At 43.5% G+C, this 21611-nt stretch overlaps 1 protein-coding gene across 2 annotated transcripts; it reads right to left on the bottom strand.

Moving 5' to 3' along the window:
* Positions 1-1028: 1028 nt before the first annotated feature.
* On the bottom strand, positions 1029-21486 carry setd2 (SET domain containing 2, histone lysine methyltransferase). Of its 2 annotated transcripts, XM_047598245.1 has the most exons (22): positions 20999-21485; positions 19480-19601; positions 17044-17065; positions 12944-16914; positions 12699-12830; positions 12430-12558; positions 11487-11610; positions 11298-11375; positions 11101-11198; positions 10825-10957; positions 10104-10238; positions 9884-10012; positions 8464-9744; positions 8287-8335; positions 7872-8202; positions 7013-7745; positions 6756-6881; positions 5103-5239; positions 4909-5020; positions 3800-3874; positions 3461-3562; positions 1029-2876 (listed from the first exon to the last, which is right to left on the bottom strand). In XM_047598245.1, the coding sequence occupies exons 2-22, from the start codon at positions 19506-19508 to the stop codon at positions 2715-2717; spliced, it is 8088 nt and encodes a 2695-aa protein (XP_047454201.1). In that variant the 5' UTR covers positions 19509-19601; positions 20999-21485; the 3' UTR covers positions 1029-2714. The 2 variants fall into 2 exon arrangements, with proteins under 2 accessions (XP_047454201.1, XP_047454200.1); XM_047598244.1 differs by lacking the exon at positions 19480-19601 and having other exon boundaries at positions 20999-21486.
* Between the last annotated feature and the right edge of the window lie 125 nt (positions 21487-21611).

The following is a 21611-nucleotide window of genomic DNA, read 5'->3' as shown; positions in this document are numbered from 1 at the left end:
TCTTCCTTTAAGCCTGAACAGCGTTGCAGGCTTGCACAAAAAAAAAAAAAATAAAAAAATGTGGCACTCCCTGTGTAATTTAGCTCCAGTTTTATTTACCCGTGTAGTTATAGCAACTGCAAACAGCTGTTTTTGCACCAAATGTGACGTTTTTAATGCTGGTGGAACTATGTCGTTTATTGCCCAACCCTATAGACCTGTGTCTGTAGCTTTTAGTGTACTGTAAAAACCCTCTGGGTGGATTAGAGCAAAGAGGTTTGGACATATTTGGAAAATACTACCTCTTATCAAGGGATTTAGTGTATAAGAACGTTTCCTTCCAAAAAGCCCGAGGGAAATCATTTAAGAGGTATTTAATAATTTGAGGGTGAAATGAAAATAATAGCTTTAACAAAGAAAGAAAAAAAAAAGTCAGGAGGAAAGTTTCCTGTTTCTCACTGAGGCACTATCTGATTCCTGCTCCTCTTTTTTTTTTTTTTTTTTCTCTCAGCGGTCAGATCTGTTAATGATCTCTCTGCCTTCAGTTCTAAGTGGGAGCAGGCATCTCACATGGCCTAGGGCAAGAGTTACATGCCGTCGCACACACTCCAGAAGGGACTGCTTAACTGCGGTCTGGAGCGCACAGGCATGGGGCTGCGGAATGTGCATACGCTGGGAAGGGGGTTGGGACGGAGGAGAGAGGGGAAGAGCAAGAGCAGCAGCAGCAGCAGCAGCAGCAGCGCCTCACTCTTCTCGTCACAGCTCTCCATATTTAGAGCCCTGACTCCGAACGTCTCTAATGAAGGCAGTCGATCACTTTGCTTCCCTTTACTGGGGCCGAAACATCTGGCTCGGCGCTGTGCGAACGTGCCGTAGTGGCATTCGTGCCATGTGCACCCCTTATTAGAGGCAGGAGGCAATCTAAAACGGGACTGGGCGTGCACCGAGTTGTTAATCATGTAGCACATTTTGCTCAGATACGTTCTAATCTTTTTAATTGACGCTCAAGTGAACCAAATTCAACTGGGGGGTGGGGGGGGAAACGGGTGTAATTTTACAAAAAAGTTTTATTATCTCTTAAAATGTTTGTACACTCGGTATGACAATGTGCTTACACAATAGTTACAGTAGAGTGGGGTGAGACTTACTTTGTACATAGAAAAATAATAATAAAAAAAACACCACCAACAGTAACAACAAAATAAACACATGAGTATCTCCCCCCCGCCCGCTGAAATAAAATAACGAGAGTCCGCGGGTTCCTACGTCTGAGAGGCTGATGTGGGAACTGCATCAGGAGGACTGAGCTCGCGAAGGCGGTCGGCCTCGCTGCTCTCCATGATCCTACGCTCCTGCATACAGCTTTGGTAATTTTAAACATTATTTACACGTTCGATCATGAAATGACGGTTCTTTTACAAAGTGTCTGCTTATTTAAACATTCCCAAAAAAAAAACTATTATTCAATATATTCACATATAAAGCAATGTACATATGTTGGAACCTTAATGCAATTCAATGGGCTGTGAGAAACTGATGACCTAATGCTTAAAAAAAAACAAAAAAAAACAAAAAAAAACAATGTTTTACAGTCAACCGGAGGCAAAAAACATAATAAAAATGAATGAGACGGTAGGCGGTAGACGGCATTTGGAGCGAGGTCAGTTTAAGTTTCTCCTAACGTCTAACTCAGTGTGGTAAAAAGATGCAGAATACGCAAAATGTTTAGAAACGGTTAAAAATGCAACGACTGCTACAACCTTCATTTTCAGCGTCATTCCTGTAAAAGGAGGAAAAACCAGTTTGGAGGAGGGGGGGTGGATAAGAAATTAGAGGGGTGGGGGTGGGATTGGGGGGATGGACACACAGCTAAACAGCATGTCATACACAGCATTCAAACCCTGCTCCCGTTATTACACACAAATTGATAAAAGACAAAATATTCACTGACGCACTTTGCCAACCTGCTTTTCATCAGCTGATCCCTCAGTGTGTTCGCTGGGTTAAAAAGCTCATCCGGCGAGGGTGTATCACTTCAAGCAGGAGACATGGAAAATGTAAGAAATTACCGTAAGGACACCACTCTGACCTCCTCCTACGTCGTGCGTTCATAAAACAACAGAGGCTCCCAAGTCTTGTGGTTAAGAAGGCAGGGTCTGAGGAGTGGAAGCCTGGACCTCCACAGCCCAGTTAAAAGCAGCACCAGATACAGTCAGTGGTGTGTGTGTGTGTGTGTGTGTGTGTGTGTGTGTGTGTGTGTGTGTTTGTGTTTGTGGAGGGGGGTTGGGGGTGGTGGGGTTGCCGATTCCTTCGAACGATCCTCATTCAGGGCAATAAGAGTTTTAAAAAGTGGAATTGAGGTGGTTTTCTCAGGAACATTTAAGAGCCCGAGATGCCACAAACGCGGGGTGGGGGGGAAAACTGCCAACAGAAATAAAACAGTCAGTGAAAACACGAGTCTCTTTAGCACCCCTCAGCGTCGCCTCACGAAAAACACTGCACCTGGCGTCTTCGACTCTCCGGCAGTCTCTAGAGCAGGGGGCTCCTGTGCGATTCCGCGGGGGCCTGGAGAGCTTCTTGGGCAGCAGTGCAATTCTTTGACATAAATACAAATAAGAAACTACTTCACTGTTCAGGCCGACCAGTTCGTACACAGAGTAGTGAGTCGGAAAGGCAAATCTGTGCTTCTCCCGTGCGGGCGCAGAGAAAATACATCATCCGTAGCCGCAAGCAGGTCAGTACACCTCGGTGTCCTCCTTGGGTCTGTACACGGAGCCGAACCTCTGCATGTACTTTTTGATGTATTCCTTGGTCTTGTGCTTCACATTCTCGTTGCACTCAAGGTCTTCAGGATTTTTGCAAGCTTTCAACTCCTTATTCATGACTCCGTGCGTTAGCTGCAAGGTAGAGCAGAGACGAGTTAGGCTTGTTTCTCGTCAGCAGGCTGTAGTAAATGACATAATTACAACGCATATCTGAGTTGTGGTAGAACGGCTGGACGGTTAATCTCTCTTAGTGACTCTGCACTTTATAATTTCACAGTAAAAACACAATCTCCGAATGAGCGGAACCCGGCTCGTCTTTCTGTTTATTGGGCTCATGTCCTCAGAGTCCTGGTATGTCCGAGTGGCACTCAGCAGAAACCACTCGGCACGAACTAAATCCGAGGTCCCCACTGGGAACTATGGCGGAAAAGATCGCTGCGCTTTGAAGAAATGGGTAAAACAAAAGAGTGGGAGACAGTGTTTTAGACGTACAATGTGGTCTATGTCTCTTGCAGAGGCAGAATACAAAAGCATCTGTCTGGAGACGAAAACAAATCGTGGGAACTCAGCTATTTAGTTCTGGTTTGAGGGAAACTTTGAAAAGCTGCCTTTCAAGTTAAAAGCTGACCATCGCTTTTATTGTGCCGAGATCACGTCAAGGACAAGTTGAGAAGCTTCGCGACTGCGAGCGCGAGCGTCTCATTGCTCAGTCTTACCTTTCTTGCTAGGTGTTTGAAATCTTCTGTGTTGCTTATGCGTCCAGATTTGCAGTCTGGTTTCCGATAGGGATTTAGGCATTGCACAATGAACTGGGACATCTGGTCAACACATACACACACACATACAAAAAAGAAAAAAAAGAAAAGGTGATATTAAAAACAAGAAGAAGGTGTGACAGCAAATTAAAACTTTCACTGATAGCACAGAAAACATTCATTTCTATGCAGGTAAAAGTGTAAAATTGAAGCATAAATGTAAAGTAAAAGCTGAAAAATCTAAAACACCTGGAGTTAAAAATAACCTCGTGAACATTGTTTGAAGAGAGTCCAGCTCACCTCTTTACGAAACGTCTCTTTACTTTTTTTCGCCAGTTCACTTGAAGTGTCTGCTTCAGCCGTCTTTGTGGAGAACTGCATCGACAGAATTGTAGAGTGGTTATTATTTGCCGCACATTTAAGTCACCGACATCCCCAGTGTCTGAACGTGTTATTATTTAAGCTCATCATCGTCACAGAAATGCTGCACCAGCTCAATCTACAGAGTAGTGGCTACCAGGGGCGTCTGCCGTCAAACAGTATCTGCTCACCAGCAACTTGACACAAAGCAGGGATTTAATGCCGGGACCAAGCACAAAGGATTCATACGTGTGCAGGACAACGGCCACGAATCCAGCGAAACTTAACGCAAGTACGGAGCACGTATCATGTGCTGGAAAGTGGCCTGTCACCTTGTAGCTGTTCTTGGTGGGGAACATTTCATGAAAAACATCTCGCATCTCAGTTTTAATGCTGTCTCTCGTCCAACCCGGTTCCATCTTCTTAAAAGAGACAAAGGGACACATACGTAGTCAAGCTATAAAACAAAGAACCGCAAATAAATGAATGCTAGGTCGCCCAGATGGTTCCCATTAAAGTCCGGATAAAAATGACGGAGGAAAACAAACGAGGGAGAGGAAGAGGAGATGAGCTTAGATGTCCCCTCCCCACACAGCCTTGAGGCTAAAGGGACAGACAGCTGAGCGGGGGGGGGGGGGGGGGTGAGTGGGCAAACCCCTCAAATATCCGTCTGCATAAAGCGTCCGATGAAATAATTCTGGCCATTGACGAGTCTGCAGCACACTATAACTATAACACTCCACAGAACATGGTGTCGTGCTGAGAGCTTTTCTTTTTTCTCTCAGAGGAACAGCTGAAAGTAATCACCAGTGCAGCATCTTCAATTACCTCAAGGAACAAACACTATAATCATGTTTTGCATCCAAGCGCAAACCTTCTGGGAACGAGACAAAAAAAAATAAAAGTGCAGCGGAGTCCTCTTCAGCGTCAAATGAAAGAATGCAAATTTTCACTTGCACTTTGTGGCAAATTTAAAAACCCAAGAGAACCGCTACACATGTTTATGTCACGTTATGACACTGAACGAACGAACAATGTCGAAAGCTCACCTTGGAAGGATTCTCGTCGTAGGTGGGCGTCCCCAGGTCCATCTCAGATTCATGGTCCACACTAGTGTTGTCGCTGCTTCCATCCCAGGTTGGAGGGTCCCACTGGGTTTGCCTTAAGGGGAAATCATTTCAAGATTTTAATACACGAAGGGACTATTTTTAAGACACAGACGCAGTCACGCTGTTAAACCGACCTTGTGACAATATGGTAGTAGTAGATCTTTCCTTCAGGGTCGCGAGCCACTTTCCAGTTAGGAGGTAGGACGATGGTTTTGGGTTTAGGGGGAGAGGGAGGAGGAAGGTCTATCACATTGTTGGGTACAATCATTTCCTGGAGAGGAAAACGCAGAAAATAAATGTCAAGAGAAAATATCACACCGAAGAAGAAGAAACGCCGAATCCCTGAAATAAGCTGCAACTGGCATTCATTATTCTCCACTGACATTCAGAAGGTGATGGATGGTGTGAACATACACATTACGACCTTTGGTCATGAATGTCTGTTTGTAAATGAGCTTTTTCGTTTTCCATGATTCAGAACATCCTCGTTTATATTTATGGAGTCAGTCTAGAGAGAGGTTGTCCAAAGACCCATAGATCTTAAAACTTCCAAATATTAGCAAGAACGCCAGGCTACACGAGACGACCTTTTTAGCCTGGGCAATGCTAGGGAATCATTTGCTTTTCTCTTCTTCACATTCACCAATCCATGTTCAGCGAATGAGAGTTGATAGATATGCATGAAGAAACCTGTCCAAGAAGTAAAGAAAATAATCTGCTTGAAATACCACTACTTCGCAACCACTTGTAAGGTTTGTGAATAAGCAACAATTTGCTTCTTTAAAATCTTTCTACAGTCAACCTCTTGAACGGAGCTTTTAATTTCAATACTTTTCAGGAAGAACTGAGAATTGTTTCAGTGAAGTTGTACTACTGTGCTTACTAACATTAGTATGGACACATCTATGCTGATTCTTTTGGCTTCCCTCAATCACTTTAAGCTACATCTAAAAGGGTACAGGACATATAAAAAGGCATGTTGCCAATTGTTTTGTTGTCCATAACTGCACTTTTAATCTTCCAATTACCTTCAAATAAATTAAAGCCCAATCCCATCCCACATGTACGTCCAGAATACCGGTCATGCAACTATTGAGAAATATGCAGACTGACTTTAAATTGGAAAGAGATGGGCTATAGTATTATTTTTGAGTAAATATTCTTGTTATCTTTAACATTTGGTATGAGAAGCTATTATTATAACTAGTATCAAGAATAATAACTTCCTAATTTAATAGGGGACACTGACACAGACACTGGCCCCGACATAATACATGTTATTACTCTTGATAATAGTTGTAATAATAGTTTTTCAAACCAAATGTTATTGATGACAAGAATAAAAGTGATATAAAGTGATTAAAGATAAAGCAAAAAAAAAAATTTTGTTGATCACATATTTAGAGATGTTAAACATTGGTGTCAGACTGACCCCATTCAAAGATAGATAGGTTAAATTCAGATGTATACTACCCCCTTGTGGGCACATTGAAACATTGATCCTCAAAAGCATAGAGGCAAACTGGTTAATGAACACCTTAAAAACAGGGTATGGTTCATACGGCTCCCGTTGCACGAATGCAAGTTGTTAAAACATTGCATCCTTCCTTTCAATTTCACTCACCTTTCTTTCCTAATATTAATTTTGTTTATCATCTTGCACTGAAAAGCAAGTACTATTACTACTTCTCTATGGGTGCGTACAATCATTTTTATTTATACGCCACAGGCAATGAACGGATTTCTTTATTCCGTACAGTTTTTGGAAAAAACTGTGTGTGTGTTACCTGCTGGACAGTTTGGGATGTGACAATGGTGGTGACTGTGCCGCCCTGCTGTACCACCACTCCCTGCTGATGACCGGGATACACCGGCTGACCGTGCAGGTAGCTGGCTGTGGGCTCAGTGTATGCCTTCAAAAAGAAAACAAAAACACAGCATTTTAGTTTAACAACAGTTTGAATTGTTAATGTAGCTAATATAACAGAGATATAAGGATAGTAAAATCCCCCAGGTGATGCTGAAACAGAGAAAGAAACCCTACCTGTATGACGGGAGTGTTGGCCTGAGGGTAGGCCGCCGGGATGCTGTAGATGGTTGGCTGGCCCTGGTAATAGATGGCCGTCTGCGTCTGAGCCTGCCCCGGGGCTGTGGCATACTGCTGTGCAGGCTGGGTCTGCACAGTCACTGCCTGCTGAGTGGTGGGGTCCCAGAGGGTGGTGTAGCTCTGCTGGCCCTGTACCTGAGGAGGAGCCTGGGGTACGGAGAGCACAGCTACTCCTGCGTCCTGGGTTGCTACAGTTGGCTGGGCGTACTGCTGGGGGTCGCCAGTGGTGAGGTTGGTGGCGGTGATGTGCTGAGAGAGAGTAGAGACGGGAGTGGCCTGCGACGTGGAGGAAGGAGAGGGCAGCCCCATGTCTGAGATAAGACGCTGAGGAGGGGTCTGTTCATAGTTGAGGGTGGGCTCGACCGCTGGGGTAGGGAGAAGTACTTTGCCTGCATTGGGGTTGGATGGATCTACAAATGTCTGGATAGGATATCCAGGAGGGTAGGTGATGAAGCCGGGGCTGGAGGCATAGGCCAAAGTAGGGTCATAAGCCATAAGTTGTTGTTGTTGTTGCTGCTGCTGCTGCTGCTGCTGAAGCTGTTGCTGTTTCTGAGCTTCTCGCTGAGCCACCTCCTGCTCGAACAGTTTTCTGCGCTCCTCCGTGGACAGCTTGTTGCGCTCCTTGCCACCCACTCCTCTTGGTGTCTTGTTGCTGTTAGACGAGTCAAACCTTAAAAGTCCAGATACAACACGACTTAAGTATGATACAGAGCTCTGCAAAACGGTACACCACATTTAGAAAGAAAGAAATAAATGCTCTCCACAAGATCAAATCCCACTTGACAACAGCCCTTACCGTTCTTCTGTGCGTCGGCTGCTTCTCTCGTAGGACGAGGGTGGTGGAGAAGGGGAGCGTCTCCTCCGTCGCTCTGAGCTACGAGGTGTTTTGTCAGAGACTCGATCACGATCACGATCTCTGTCTCGGTCTCGATCTCGGTCTCTGTCTCTGTCTCGGTCTCGGTCTCGGTCCCGGTCTCTGTCCCTCTCCCAGTCCCGATCCCTGTCCCGATCCCTGTCTCTGTCATAATCTCTGTCACGTTCCCTCTCCTTCTCTCGTTCCCTTTCACGTTCTCGGCTGCCAGAAGTGGTTCGTGGAGTCAAAGCTGTGTCTCGATCTCGGCTGCGATCTACCAGAAAAACCCAATTTAGTCAAAATCATATATATATATATAAAAACAGAAACAAATTTAAACCTTTGGAATACATCTTACCACTCGCTTCCTTTTCCACCTGGCTCTTCTTTGGTATCCTGTACACCTCCTGAAAGGACAACCCCAAGTTTGACTTCAGAATGCAACGGTAAGAAAGCAGCTTACAAACAAAAAGGTTGACAGTTTATCTTTTGCTCATATTCAACAATGCCTTAAAATATGACTATTTAAACACACCTTCAGATCTTTCCAGCTGTCCAGAAGCCTGGCAGCCATGCCACTAATGTCCAAAACACTGAGCTGGGGCTCCTGACTCCTCTCACTCTCCACGTCTGAGACGCATTCCTCTTCGTCCTGAGAAGGAGTTCCTATCACTGACGGATCCCCGAGCGTTGCTGTGACCTCAGGGGGCACAGTGGCCTCTACGCTCTCTGAGACTTGGGGAGCATCAGTGGTGGATTCAGTAGAAGGTGGCTCGCTGCTAGAAAGAGTTTTTTCAACCTCTTGGGCATCTGATTGGGGTTCCATATTCTCTGAAGGCTGCTGCTGCTCAGGAGGATGATCAACAGCACCTGTTTGGTTGGGCTGACTCCCTGGCTCAGGCTCATGGATGTTAACATTGAGATGGTCTCCTCCCAGTTCAGGCTTTTCTGTCGCTGCTTGGCTGATCTGCTCCTCACCAGGTGAAGAACCCTCCTGTTCTTCATTGGGCTCTTTTGGCTCCTCAAGCTGCTCTGCCTGATCCTCGCTTGTGACCTCTTTCTTCTCCGTGTCTGTTTCAACATCAATCTCCATTTTGTCTTGCTCAACCTCAGCTTGAGGTTGTTCTTGACTGCTTGAGCTCGTCCCTGCCTCTTCCTGATTCTCTCCTATGATGTCCTTCTCTAACTCCTCCACCGATTCTTTCACTGGATCTGCAGCTTCGCTCACTGGATCTGCAGCTTTGCTCACCGGATCTCCAGCTTCGCTCAATGGATCCGCAGCTTCGCTCAATGGATCTGCAGCTTCGGTCAATGGACCTGCAGCTTCATCCTGTGGCTCCAGAGCTTTGCCCTGTGGCTCCCCAGCTTCGCCCTGTGGTTCCCCAGCTTCGCCCCGTGGTTCCCCAGCTTCGCCCCGTGGTTCTGCCTTTAACTGTTTCCCATCAGGAAGTCCTGCACGTGAGTTTTCATCTTCTTCCTCTTCGTCATCCTCCTCCTCTTCCTCTTTCAGATCAGATGCTTTGCTAGCGTCAGAGATAGCGCTGTCCAAACTGTTTTCACTGATGATTTTAAGGCGGCGATAGACAGCAGGTTTGGAGGAATCTGCGTCCAGTTCTGGTCCTAGTTTGGTGGAGGAACCGTCGGGAGTGTTGAGGGGCGTTTGGGCACGGGAGGTGTTCTCACTGGAGTAGCCGTCCATCTCAGGCTGCTGTGGGAGCATTTTTGTCTGGGCCCAACGCTGAATGAATGTCAGGACTTTGCTCTCCTCCAACATGTTCTTAGTTGAAATAGGCAGCACAGCCAAGGTCTTCATAATCTGTTAAAAAAATATATGTATATAAAAATCCTCAGTAATCAAACAGCAGGTTGCTGCGTCTGCGTGATGCAGGCTGTGACCTTATAGTACTCATTACTTCGGTCTATGATAACAGCATCACAACAATCTCAAATCTCACCTCTAACTGCAGTTTTACATTATTTGCACAGTTGCCTTTAGCTTCAGAAATCTCCACCATGAAGATCCACAGCAAAGACAACCCATGGTGGTCTAAAAACAGCTTCAGGCATGATGGATTCTGAGTATCCTGTCCAACACAAACATATATTATTACAAAATGGAAATCAGCGCAACAAAGATCAAAAACATAAACAAGGCCTCAGCCACATCGGTCCTACTTGTATGAGCTTTAGGCAAATGAGTTTCTGTTCCATGGTTTCCACTCGGACCATTAGTCTGCAGAGTGACACCACCTGTTTCTCATCATACAGGCCTTCTCCATTCTCCAGCAGAGCCTCCAGCTCCTCATCAACCTGCGGAAAGGACAACGTGGGGTTTTAATGACACAAAACACTTAAATTGGGAAGATGAATTTTGGCAAAACACAGTCTATGACTAGCGTCATTATGGAACGCACATGGCTGATTCATAAAATTACTGTTGTGATCAGCCAAATGTAACTTCAATACCACGACCTGAATGGCAATTACCCTGCTGATGACATATTATATAAAAAGGGCAGGTCATTTTGTTTCTTGCTGAAATCATTACTTGCAATCTGCTGATAGTTTAAGGTATTTTCAGAGGCACATTTTTCTGATATTCTATCTAATGCCATTGTTAATTAACTGATTACTTAATTGAAAATTGACCAATTATTCACAGTGAACATGATTATTAACTCGAAAAATGAGGAAATATGATTAACATAAAGTGGAGTTCAAAAACATATAGGGCCCTCAAATGTCGTTCTTTTATAGCTGCATAACGTAGAGGACAAGATCTCTCACTAACACCACATCTGCACATTAAGCTGGACTCATTTTAAACTCGAGAAGGGTTTAAAATGAGCTCAAAAGGATGCCAGAAAGAACTTCAAATGTGACGGAAAGAACTGACCGTGATAAGAGCACTCTTTCGACTGCGGTCTTTCTTCATCTTCCCTCCAGCTGCTCGAACACTAACTCTGTTCTCTCCACCCAGGAAGCCCCTGCAGCTGGGTGCTCCACAGAAGCATTTCTGAGCTTCTTTCCTGCAAAGTTAAATAAAACATAAAAGATGAAATTACCAAAATTAAACCATTAGGTCCACAAACCACTCTTTGTGAACTTATGGCTATGCAAATGAAATCCCTACAAAAAGAAAGTCATGTACAAGACTGCAGAGAAACCGTACCCATATCTCTGAAACTGGTAGTCAAATGTCAGTTCGGTTCCTGCAGCGACAGCCTTGGTGGTGAAGAACCCGACTCGAAGTTGGCCGTTGACAGTCCACTAGAGGGGAACACAAAAATAAATCCTCATCAGGTAAGTCATCTTCCAGCAAGGACTACCCAAAATATTTCCTTCAAGTGCTTTATTTTATCACGGTACCTTTTGGGTTTCACAGTTGGGCTCGCAGCTGTGGTTCATGAACCGGGAGCAATTACCCTTCAGTGTAGCGTCAATGATCTGAAGAGACATGTTACAATGTCAGGTATTTCTGCCAGTCACCTGAATCATTAAATCAGAATGTGGTGGAAATATAACACGTGACACTGAGCGTGATAAATCATGCCTTACCTCGTTATTCTTCAGAGACATAAAATAGTAATGGATGTTCTTATTGCGAGCATATTCTTTGACCCTCGTTTTGAACTCCTTGTGGTCCAACACCTCACCGCAGTACTCCAGGACAAATGTGTTTCTAAGATAGCAATGAAAGCAAGAAAGATTGACGGGTATCATTTACATGGACTGCATTCACACAGACAATAGTATTCCACCAATAACTGGCCTAATCAGAACTAACATGCCTCACATGACCACCTCAATGAGAACAAATTGGGTTGAAGGAATTTTCGGGATGAGATTTAGGATTAGTACTCGCCCTTAATAATCATGTACAAATCTGATCTGATTAGATCTCTCTGGTTGGAATGAATACATTTGTCTGAGCATGTTTGCCTCAAGTAACGTAAACATCGGTTGATTGTAAGAGTTTCCAGCAGGGACCGAATCATGGTGGTAGCGTCACAAGATCAGATGAATAAAGTCACAATCAATGTTAATAGCGCAGCTGGAAAGTCTGGGCCATCTGTATTATACTCTTTAATCTAATTAATTCACGGTTGTCAATTCCAGCAGGTTTGATGCTTCACTGCAGGGAGAACCACTTTGAGTCTGTCCCTGAAGTGAAAATGAATTTTGGAGTAGGTTAAGCACATATATCATTAAATAATTTTATTTACATGAAAAGTTCATTTGGAATCTCTAATCAGAATTAACAAAATATCATCCATGTAAAGGCAGCGTTTGTTGACCAATAGATTCAGGTAAAATGTTGGCTTCTAACAAATATTCCCACAATGTAATTTAAATGATTCCATCCTATAATGTCTGATAAAGCTTCTTCTAAATCTTAAAGGATGTACTTTTATGAAGTAACTCAGCTTCCAAATAACAACTACTTTATTAACATTTGAAATTATGTTAGCGAAACAAAAAGAATTTTTAGCATCCTTACGGAGCCAAGTCTTTAGCTGCCCGTAGTCCCCAGCCCTTGTCTTCAGTGAGGATAACCTCAAAGTCTGCATGTTGTTTCATCTGAAAGCGGCGATTAGAGCAGTAAACTCCATTCAGGCACCGCGATGAGCTATGAAGAAAAACGTTAAAGACAAACAAAGCACATGAACCAAAACTTTCAGGATTTCGGGGTTTTCCTTTATATGGCAAAATTATAAATTCAAAAAGTTGAGTGTTGTTCCACATTATCATAAACACTTATCAACTTACCACTCAATCATCAGCAGTCGATTTAAGCAGTCTTCCCCACATGCCAATACTCCTCTTGAGCGGTCCTCTCTAGGCAGCACTGGGCACTCACATTGCATCCTCTTGATATCTCGATGAGATTTACTTTTCTTTCTGCAAACAGCATTTAAAAGCTTTCAAAACTCAAGACCGGGTGAATGATAATCTATCATTATTTGCGTCAACAAATTTGAACATTCTGTCAGTCAGGCTGGACAGCACCTTACCTCTCTGTCAGGTACATGTTCTCCTCAATCAAGTCAAAGTAAGGGGGCATCTTTTTAGACTTGGCGTAGTCTTTCCATTTACTGGAATCTTGAAAGTCCCGTAGAGTGAGTGATGGACGGTGTAGCTCAGGCTTCATATCAGTTTCCTTAGAGACATCAGTATCCCCTTGACGTTCCCTTTTGCCTGCAGGCCCAGGCTCTGCCTCATTGTCTGAATCTGACTCAAACTCCTGTCGCCTTTTCTTGGGTGGACCCCTGCTTCTGTGGGGTCTAAAATAATCTTCTCTAGGAGGATCAGGTACAGCAGAACCTCTGCTGTTGCTGCTTATTTCATGGCCTTGCACAAAACTTGATGATCCTGGAGTGTTGGGTCTGCTGCATTCAACAGCTGTTTTGCTAAGACTCGATGGTTTATCCCCACTGTCCTCGTCATGGTCATTAGTTAGAGAGTCAGGATGGATTTCACTTGAGGGATTCTGATGATGCCCATGCGCATGGGGGTAGGGCTGTCTGCTGGCCTGCATTTGTGGAGACTGGTTAGTGCAGAAGTTGATATTCTGTATGTGGTCTTGCCCATCGGCAAAGGTTCCTGGTGGTTTAGTGTTTAACTGTGGCTCATGGCTGCTATCAGGCTGCTGGTATGTACTACTAGGCTGTTCTGGTTGTGAGAAATCCCAACCCAGGTGGAATCCACTATTGTCATGGATGTTCTCAGCATTGGAGAAATTATCTGGTTGGTAATCTGAGAACCGACTTCTATCATGCTGTTTATGCCCTTCCTCATACTGTCTGGAATTATCAAGTGTGTGGGTAGAAACGGTGGCACTTCCAGGGACACTGATATGAGTGGCAATGTAAGGCTGGGCACTGGTGGAGCTGGAACCCTCTGAGTGACTGGTACTATCGATCATATTGCTCTGGGATTGACACAAAACACTTCTATTGACTAAATCACCTGACCCAGTCTTCACTGTGGGATGTCTTTGCTGTGGACTGACTTGGTTTTGGACTTCGGTGATATTCACTCCAACTGGTATATGGGCATTACACAGTTTAGAAATATTTGCAGGACTGTGTGGAGAAGCGCCGCTGTCATCTGTATCCATTTTTAGGGAAGAATTCTTTGGCACCACTACTACAGAGTGCAACTGTTTTATAGCCTCGCCACAATCAGAATCATACTCCGAGTTGTCACTATCGCTGGCCTCACTCTGTCCCCCAAATGCATCCTGATAAAGTGATGTGCTCTTATTGAATTTGCTTTTTTGAGTGCTCTCCCTGGAATTGCGTTCATAATTATCACCATTCCAGCTCTGTGTCGTTGCAGCTGAGTTGACATGGGGTGCACCACTGAAGTGCAGAGGTTCGTCTGGGTTTGTTTTTTGAAAAGCAGTCAGTTTTAAGTCACAGTGGTCAATGCTGGTGCTTGCTTGTGAAGGTTCACTTTGGTCTTTATAGGTCATGGGTACGCTGTCTGAGCTGACTTCCTGTGCGGAGAGTTCAGTCTGCTTTACCAGTGTGGAATGTATTACAGCCTCTTGCTGAATGGGATCTTTAATGTCAGAATCTTGCTGACTACCGTCCTTAGAAAACTCAATTTTTTTGACAGAGATCATTTTTTTGACTGCAGGTTTGCTCTCGGCAGTCTTCTGTGAATTGTCACTCTCTGAGGTATCCTGTCCAACAATGTCCCATCTGGACTTTCTGGTAGTGCAGCCACTCTTTTTAACCATTTCCATATTTTGCTGTCCTTGCACTGGCAGATTCTCAGATTCAAAACACAATGAATCAGATTTGAGTGGTAAAGTAGGGTCACACTGCTGCTCGTCTGTGAAAACGTTATTCAGCTCAACAGTCTCTGGCTTAGTGTTTTGCTGGGCATCATATGTCACAGGCATATCCGCTGTTTCAAGTAAGGACTTTTGCCCAGGTGTACACTCAGAAACTTTCTCATCTTGGCTGAACATATCATTACTATTGCATGAGTTCATGACAGCTGCATCAGAGTTCACATGTGGTTGATTATTAGAGGAAAGGTTACCCATTAAACTGTTCAAGTCTTCTGAAGTGACATTTATATGCTTTATGCTTTCACTTGAGGTTATAGTTGAGAAATGTGTAACTTCAGTTTCAGGACCTTGTTTTGTGTCTTTCTCTGTCATGAGTAATGAGTCTTGACAACTTGTATTAATGCATGAGGCCATCTCCTTAATGTCCTGAATACCATGTTTATGTCCATCTAGTTGTGGATCATATTTTTCTTTTTCCTTCTCAGAATATTCTGTGGAGGTTGCACATGCTGGCACTTTGCCAGGGCTCTGAAATATGTCTTCTGATTGTCTATCATGTCCAGGCGATTTCGCAGAAGATCTTGAAGGGGTTGTTTGTTTTGATTCTGGCCTACTAGTTTTCCTTTGGGAGTTTTTACAGTTCTCCAAGGAGCCAGAGCTTTTGTCAGAGGGCTGTGATTTCCCCTTATGATCTGCCTCAGAGTCACTGGAGCTGCTTTTTTGGCGTCTTTCGTTTGTTTGAATGTGAGTATGACTACTGGAAGAAGAGGATCTGTTGCTGGTCTCTGGCTTGTGATGGCTGCTAGATTTACGGTAACTGGGGTCCAAATCAGGGGAGCACTTGCGCTGTGAATCAGAGTCTGATAAACGTTTTGAAGTCCTTTCAGACTTTGATTGCTGTGATCTTTTATCTAACTCCGAAGAGTGGGGAGAATCTATTGATCTAGAAGTTTTCTCAGATTTTAAATAGGAAGATGATTTTGAGTCCCTATGTGAGCTTGAGCGGTTGGACGACCTTGTTCTTGTTTTTCTGTGGTCATCTTCAGAGTCAGAACTGTCCCGAGTTCTATCAGTGCGAGAGCGAGAACGTCTTCTCTCTCTGCGTGGAGAACTTCTGTGTGATCTTCGATCAGAATCATGATAGTACGACCGTTCAGAACGGGATCCTCTGTCACCTCTGGATCTCTCTGATCTTGAGTGAGACGAACTTGTTCGAGACCCTCTTGATCGAGACCGTGATCTAGACCTGGACCTTCTGCGATCCTTGTCTGATCGAGAAGAACGTGTGGATGTGTGTCTCGACTCACGGTCTGATTTGGAGTAACTAGAAGACCTTTCATGATTCTCCGATCGCTTAGAGGAACCTTTTTCCCTTTCTTCCACGTGTGAAGCAGAGCAAGACTTTTTTGCATCTTTGCTTCTGCTGTCAGGGTTTGTTTTACTTTTGGAATCAACTGATTTGTGGCTGGAAGACATCTGAGCTGAATCTCCATCAGATTCTGAGCCAGGGGGTGCACTACCCGATTGTGACCTGGTTTTCCTTCTGTATACCTTGTTATCCTGCTCAGTACTGCTCGGACTCTCTCCATCTTTTCCTGAGGAAGCAGCTGGCTTCATGGGACTAGGGGCTATGTGTGTCTCACATGGTTCAATGTGAGCATTTTCAGAGGGGCAGACGCTGATGACATTTTGAGACTGGGGTGTTGGGAATTCAGTTTCACCCTTGATTGGTGAATTCTGTAGTTCAGATGTGTGTGGTTCTTCTGGCAAGACAGATGGTTGATCTTCAGCCACGGAAACGCTAAGAATTTGCTTCTTGAAATGCAACTTTGTCAAGTCTGTTACTTGTTTGGTAGCTGGGGAGACTGGTGTTTGAGAAGGTACCACAGGCACCAAGGGTTTCTCAGGTTTGCCATCTGTGGTCTTCCCTGCTTTGTCCACAGTTGACTGTGACAATGCAGTGTGGGTTTCAGCAACAGCCTTTTCAGGACTGGCGGGGATGAAGAACGGGCTTTGCAGCGGCTTCTTTGTATTTGCGAAGCTGAAGGACACTTTCTGACGACCCTGATCCTCTAGATTGACCTTCATCTTGGTCCCTTTAGACAAAAGATGGTTGGATAGGATGACCCTGGGAGACAGACTTTTGATTAGAGCTGCCTTGGAGAGGCCCTCCACCTTTACCTAAAAAAGGAGTAATCACAAATAAACATTTTACCGCAGTTATTCAAAAAAAATTACCAAAAAGAGGCTGTTAAAATGCTCAAGTGAGAGCAGACATTTTCACTCATTTGCTTTATTTATTTAACTTACCGATGCGCCACTCCCTTCCTCTCTGTGGTTATATAAGGGCGCCACAGGAACATAAAAGAGAGGAAAGGCAAAAATCAATTTACATAGCCCCATAGTACAAAACATAAGACATATTTAAGATGGTCAGAAGGTAAAAAAGCCAGGAAAAAAAAAAACAACACTATTAATGTTTGCTCAGAGGTTGTGAACATGTATGTGATTATGTTTTCTGTGCTAAATGCTGACAACGTCTGCTGACCAAGCAAGTGTACACTTTCAACAGTCTCCTATTTTAATTTTGTTTTCCTAAATCTTGAAGTGAAAGGTTATACTAAGAATAAACATAATCCACCATCAAAATACAGATAAATAGAATGCATTTTCTAAAGGTAAAATAATCTCAAGGAAAGATCCCAACTCAGGGGAGGCACACGATGGTACAGGTTTAAATTACATGCTTAGTTGGGTGTGCTGACATGAAGTAATGGATTTGGGCAGCAGGTGAATCATTACTGAAACTTTTATACTGAGAACATAACACTGGTCTTCAGTATGTCATCTGTCAAACAATATTTCACCCTTTCACCCTTTGAATTTGTCCCAATCTAAACATTTTGACACCTGGAGGATACCTGTGTAAACAAGGGAAGGGCATGCAGACTACAAGTAGGATGGACAGAATGGATATTCAATGCAAGGCCCCATTACTCTGAGGTCGAAGGTTTTAACAATGAGCCAACATTCAGAGAAAGTCAACTATAGACATTTTGTGAATATTTAGGCGTGGTTTCAATGAGATTACACTCACGATAAAATAGTTTAGTTTCCATACATGATGCAGAATGGTAACACACAGTGTATGTGTGTGTGCTTCACACTTTACATGAGACACAACGGTCTCACGTAAAAAGCAAATCAAACTGTGATGACACTTTAAGAGAAAATTCTGTAAAGCAAAGAGGCGGAAATGATCTATGGTTCAGGCAGAATGATTTCCATTTTAAACTGGACTGTATCTAGGATACAGTCCGGGCCATCCTAAAGAAAGACGATAAAGTGATGCGATTGCTTTCATCTTTAGCAGCTGGAAGCTTCTATAATCTGAATTCTGAATGTTATATTTCCTGTTTGTGAGTAATTTTGTGATATCTATGACAAAAATGGTAATAATAATAATAATAAAAACAATGGAGTACAAGCTTTATTGATTTTACTTTTGTTAGGTCCCTACAACTAGTGTTGGGCAACCTGTTCCAAATAAGGCTGTGCTCACAGGAGGCAACACGTACCGCACTCAAGCACGTCTGACAAGTGTGATTGCTCCGTTACAGTTGTTGGTTACGTTGGACAAGGACATGGTATGCATGTGTTTTGATCACTAACAGAAGTCGGGAGCTAAAAGACACAAGGTAAACAGAATGAACATTATGCAATGCAACAGTGTGCATCTTCAAGAGTTGGGTTTGACCACCCGACGTGCAAGATTTTCTGTCAGAAAGGCGTTTTTATCACTCTTTAAAGAGGACACTGAAAAAAAACTATCTCTTGGTACATCCAAAATGGAATGATCATAACCCTTATCCAAATAAATAGGCCAATTACTCAATCAATACAGCTTGATATTGCTGAACTGGTGATTCAAAAAACACAAAGGCAACAAATCAGAACGAAGATGCATAAAACTGGGAACGTTCAGATGTAAAAAGAAAAAGCATAAGTGGCTTTTAGTTCCCCTTCTTGTCCTATTAAAGTGTGTGTGTTTTCCTTAGGGTAGGCCGGATATGGGTGCTGGGCAACAACTGGGTCATTTATTCCTTCAGGATTTCATTTGTCCTTTTTCTCTATGACCTTCAAAATGAGACACTTCTGCATGGGACATGAGAAGCTCTCAATCAAATTATTACTGGATAACCAACTAGACCAAAATCCACAACATCTTAGATTGACAACCCATTATTTTTCTTTTACACTAAATATATTTAAAAAAAATAATAAATAAACACTCCATCAACGCACCCAATATGGAACGCAATGCAGTGTATTTATCCATCATTTCTTTAATGTAACTGTTACACCAGTTTCGTTATATAGTAGTTATGTCACCATTATGGAAATATAAAGAAATGTACTTACATCTCTTTGTTTAGCTTTACTACCGTTGTTATCCTATATTAATGTTATGGGCACTAAAGACATGTATACTGACTGCTATGTTTGACACGGCTGCCAAAAATAAATAAAGTGATGAAAGAATGTCTACAATAAGAACAAAAATAGCCTTTGTCCAGAGGACAGTCTAGTCAGTTTAACTGTTGGTATATAAATAATGACAGAGGCCTTGGGCTTAGGATGACCTTGGAGTCATTAACAGTAACAAGTGCGACAAAGATCTGCACAGACTATATCAACAGCATAACACAACTTGGTGATCATACTATAACTTGTGCTGTCTAATACCTGATTTCTGACTTGAGCAGAGTGTCCATTGAGAAACTCTTCTAGGATTAGTAGGCCTGAAGAGGCTGCTGGCCAAGAATAATCCAAATCAGAGAAATGAGCCCTCCAATGTGACGCCACACCTGGCAAAAAGAAAGATAGGGTTGCAATGAACTGAGTCTCCAGAACAACTCAGAGCTACTCTGACAGGAGCCATTATACTTTAGACATCATTAACATCTGAGGGAAGGTTCGATAAGTGCAGAAATTGTGTAACACAATATACTACAGTGCTTAGCTGGGTTATGCAGAACACACCATGTCGGACAGTACATGATGTCACATGCTTTTAACCGCTGAATAGTAACGACTTCTGCAAGCCCTTCCTTGTTTTTTTTTTTATCTATCTTTGCAGGGTGACAGTGTTTGTTAATATGTTTATCTCCTATTGGACAATAATTTCCCCATTTTTTTTTTAACTCAGTGGGCTGTTTGCTTAAGTGTTGTTGTTTTAGCTGAGAATCAGATAGAGGGTTAAATACTCCCGTCATTTATAAATAGTACCGTAGTCGAATATAGACGAAAAACGTGAATGGGTGCAGGGAGAGCAGAGAGCATGCAGCTCATTATTAGACACGCCAAGAGAAAACAAAAAGACACTAGTATAACGACTCTGTTTATATGTGTGATCGCAAAGACACTGACATGAGCAAATACAGGGGATATTGTTGGGCAAATAAGTTACACCGGTCACCAACGCGTGGCCTGTGTGGAAGCACCCAAAACATGGCCTTTAAAAGGATGCATTTTCCCACTATAAAGCGAACAGAGGGTGTGTTGGTAGCCCATTAGTTAAGTGAAATATTTTTTCGAGAGTTTGTAACAATACACACCACACCGGTCGTATCAGCGACGAACAGGCAAATACCACGACGTTAACTTAGCTGTTTAAGTGTAACCCTGGTTTATAACAAATAACAGAACCAGCTAAGCTAACCTGTGTAAGCTAGCAAACATAGCTTCCGTGGGCCATTAGATAACAGAAGATAACATTAGCTCGTGATCCAGTGTTAATATTTACTAGTCAACAGTTCTACACTTGCGAGTGCTGCACGAGTGGCGTTTACTGTGTCTTGCGTTAACACGACAAAGGTAAACAAACAAATTTGCTTCCGTATGAGAGAACGGTTAGCCGTGCAACTACCTAGCATTAGCAGCTAAGGCTAGCTCCGTTAGCTCCCAGGAGGCTAATGCGACTCTTGTAAACTTATTGTACTTTACGGTCTCTGGGCTGTCCTAAGCGCCCCGAGTAGTCGTAATCGAGGTTTTCCCCACAATTGGATCTTGTCACTTTCCCAATTTTACAAAAATATGTGACGGCTTTCACATACACTTCCATTTTAGGATACAATGGACCTGTGTACTGGGGTCTGTGTACCCGGCTTTACTAGCATGTAGCAAATGGTGTTTTGTTTTGTGATAAGATGGTTTCGCCAGCTTTAACGTAGCCATAAGTGCAACAACATCGCAGGATACTCACTTTACGAAGTGTTTAAGGTCACAGGAATCCCCCATCTTCGAAATCACCAACAAACCGGCCCTTTGTAAAACATCAAGCAGCAGCAGAGTGCGCCGACGTCAGATCCATACGGAGCTGTCGGAAATGGTCCAAGGCTCAGTGGCTCAGTGGCTCCGCTGCTGCTGAGCCCCAGCTTCAGCATGGGTGAAGGCTGGTGCGATATATATCGAGCTACCATGCGCTCACATAGTTAGCCAAGAGTTGGATGGCTGTTTGAAAACACGGTAACACAAAAACCGAGCCCTGGACAGCACCTTAATTTGATCACCCTATAGATTATAAGATTGTCAACCTGATTTTCTCGAAGGAGTTTGAACATGTCTTTAAATTCGTGTTCCACACACTGATCCTCAAAGCCAGGGTCTCTCTCTGTGTGTAGCTGCCTGGCTGGCTGCTGTGCTCCCACATCACATGATGTGGAAACACAGCTGGCGCGAACACTAGAGCGCACTGCGGCTCCGACACTTCTAACAATCTCCAACTTAGTGGGGAAAGTAAAAATAAAAGCATCTACATTGTCGGGGGGAAAAGGGGGAGGTAGTATCACGAGCACACAATACGGGGTCATATGAGA

This window comes from Mugil cephalus, chromosome 11 (genome assembly GCF_022458985.1).
Source record: "Mugil cephalus isolate CIBA_MC_2020 chromosome 11, CIBA_Mcephalus_1.1, whole genome shotgun sequence".
Classification (NCBI taxonomy): domain Eukaryota; kingdom Metazoa; phylum Chordata; class Actinopteri; order Mugiliformes; family Mugilidae; genus Mugil; species Mugil cephalus.
This window is presented reverse-complemented; position numbering and strand designations above follow the sequence as displayed.